This window comes from Martes martes, assembly GCF_963455335.1.
Source record: "Martes martes genome assembly, chromosome: 10".
NCBI lineage: Eukaryota > Metazoa > Chordata > Mammalia > Carnivora > Mustelidae > Martes > Martes martes.
In genome coordinates this window covers 53587362-53588979 of record NC_137898.1, presented here as the reverse complement: position 1 = coordinate 53588979, position 1618 = coordinate 53587362, and the positions used below count along the sequence as shown (strand labels likewise).

Genomic DNA, 1618 nt, shown 5'->3' with positions numbered 1-1618 from the left:
AACAAAATCAAAATGGAGAAATCTCACCAATAGAATTCTCAAAACTAGTTGAATAATAACTGATTACTTCTTAGCATCTTCATAAAAATAAAATTATTTTATAACTTCAGTACCAATGCATGTCTCATTAAAATCTGGTTATTTCACTCACTGCATTATAAAAGGAAGCATTTAATTACAGCCTGAAAGAAAAGGAGATTTTTCTTTATATCTGGCTCCTTATCCTTTACTTGTGTACTAAGTCAGTATGTTTATAATTACAGACTTTCACCCAATGAAGGTGGGTTCTGAGATTAAGTCCAATGAAAAGAGAAGGAATATCTGAGTCTCTTTAGCAAAGAGAATCTTTCAAGAAAAGGGCTTGGCCACTTGACATGGTTTTTCTGATGGCATCTTTGACCTCCTTGTTCCTCAGGCAGTAGATAATAGGGTTGAGCATGGGAGTAAAGACTGCATATATGGCTGAGATCAATTTGTTAGAATTGAATGAAGCAATGGCCCGAGGTCGGACATACATGAAGATCACAGCTGTATAGAAGATGACCACCACTGTAAGGTGAGAGGCACAGGTGGAGAAGGCCTTCCTCTGCCCAGTGGCTGAGGGGATGTGCAGAATGGTAGAGACAATGAAGCCATAGGAAAGGACAGTGGCTGAGAGGGGAAACACAAGAATGAGAATGGCTAGCACAAAGTCTACCATCTCAGCCATAGAAAAGTCCATGCAGGCCAGTTTGAGGATAGGGGAAACATCACAGAAAAAATGGTTCAAGGTATTATTGCCACAGAAAGCAACTTGGGAGATGAAGTATACCTTTGCCATGGAGATGGTGAAGCCACTCACCCAGGAACTGAGAGTCAGCTGCACACAAAATCCTGTGGTCATCATGGCTGGATAACGAAGAGGACAACATATAGCCACGTAACGGTCATAGGCCATGGCAGCCAAAAGCACACATTCAGTACAGGCAAGGGAGATGAAGAAATAGAGTTGGATCATGCATCCCAGGAAGGAGATGGTATTGGGATGAAGTAGGAATCCAGCCAACATCTTGGGGACTGTGACAGATACATACCAAGTCTCCAGAAAGGACATGGTACCCAGAAAATAGTACATGGGCTTGTGCAGGGACCCAGTGATCCATACAGTGAGAATGATGACCAAATTCTCCAATAGCACAAACAGATAGGTGATGAGGAAGAAGATGAAAAGCAGAACCTGTAGCCATGGGGAAGTAGGGAAACCCACCAGGATGAATTCACTAATATGGGTGATATTTTCCTTTGACATGGCTAGGACACCAAAAGACAAATGATTTAATGAAAATAGCATGAGTGAGATCCACATTAGCAGCAAAGTGTCCTCAGGCTAGAGGTACTTTATCATTAAACTTAACTCTGGCCCACAGTCTGGTCCTGGGGTGTGATCTGAGAGACACGAGAGACCGCAAGATCCTCTTCAGAAAATCAGACACAAGTTGCATTTAAAGAGCTGCCTTGAGAGTGGAGAGTCAGGAACTTCAACAACTCAGAAGAGTCCTGGACTTCTTAGGGCCAATAGAATCTGAGGAGACAATTGAAATTTAAAAATACTTTCTTCATAAGTAGGGATAGAAGAAAG

At 41.9% G+C, this 1618-nt stretch overlaps 1 protein-coding gene across 1 annotated transcript; it reads right to left on the bottom strand.

The window, feature by feature from the left end:
* Nucleotides 1-331: 331 nt before the first annotated feature.
* Nucleotides 332-1288, bottom strand: LOC308349989 (olfactory receptor 6B9; the record flags this gene model as incomplete). The annotated part of the gene is made up of 1 exon (XM_080814990.1): nt 332-1288. The coding sequence occupies one exon, from the start codon at nt 1286-1288 to the stop codon at nt 332-334; it is 957 nt and encodes a 318-aa protein (XP_080671116.1).
* Between the last annotated feature and the right edge of the window lie 330 nt (nt 1289-1618).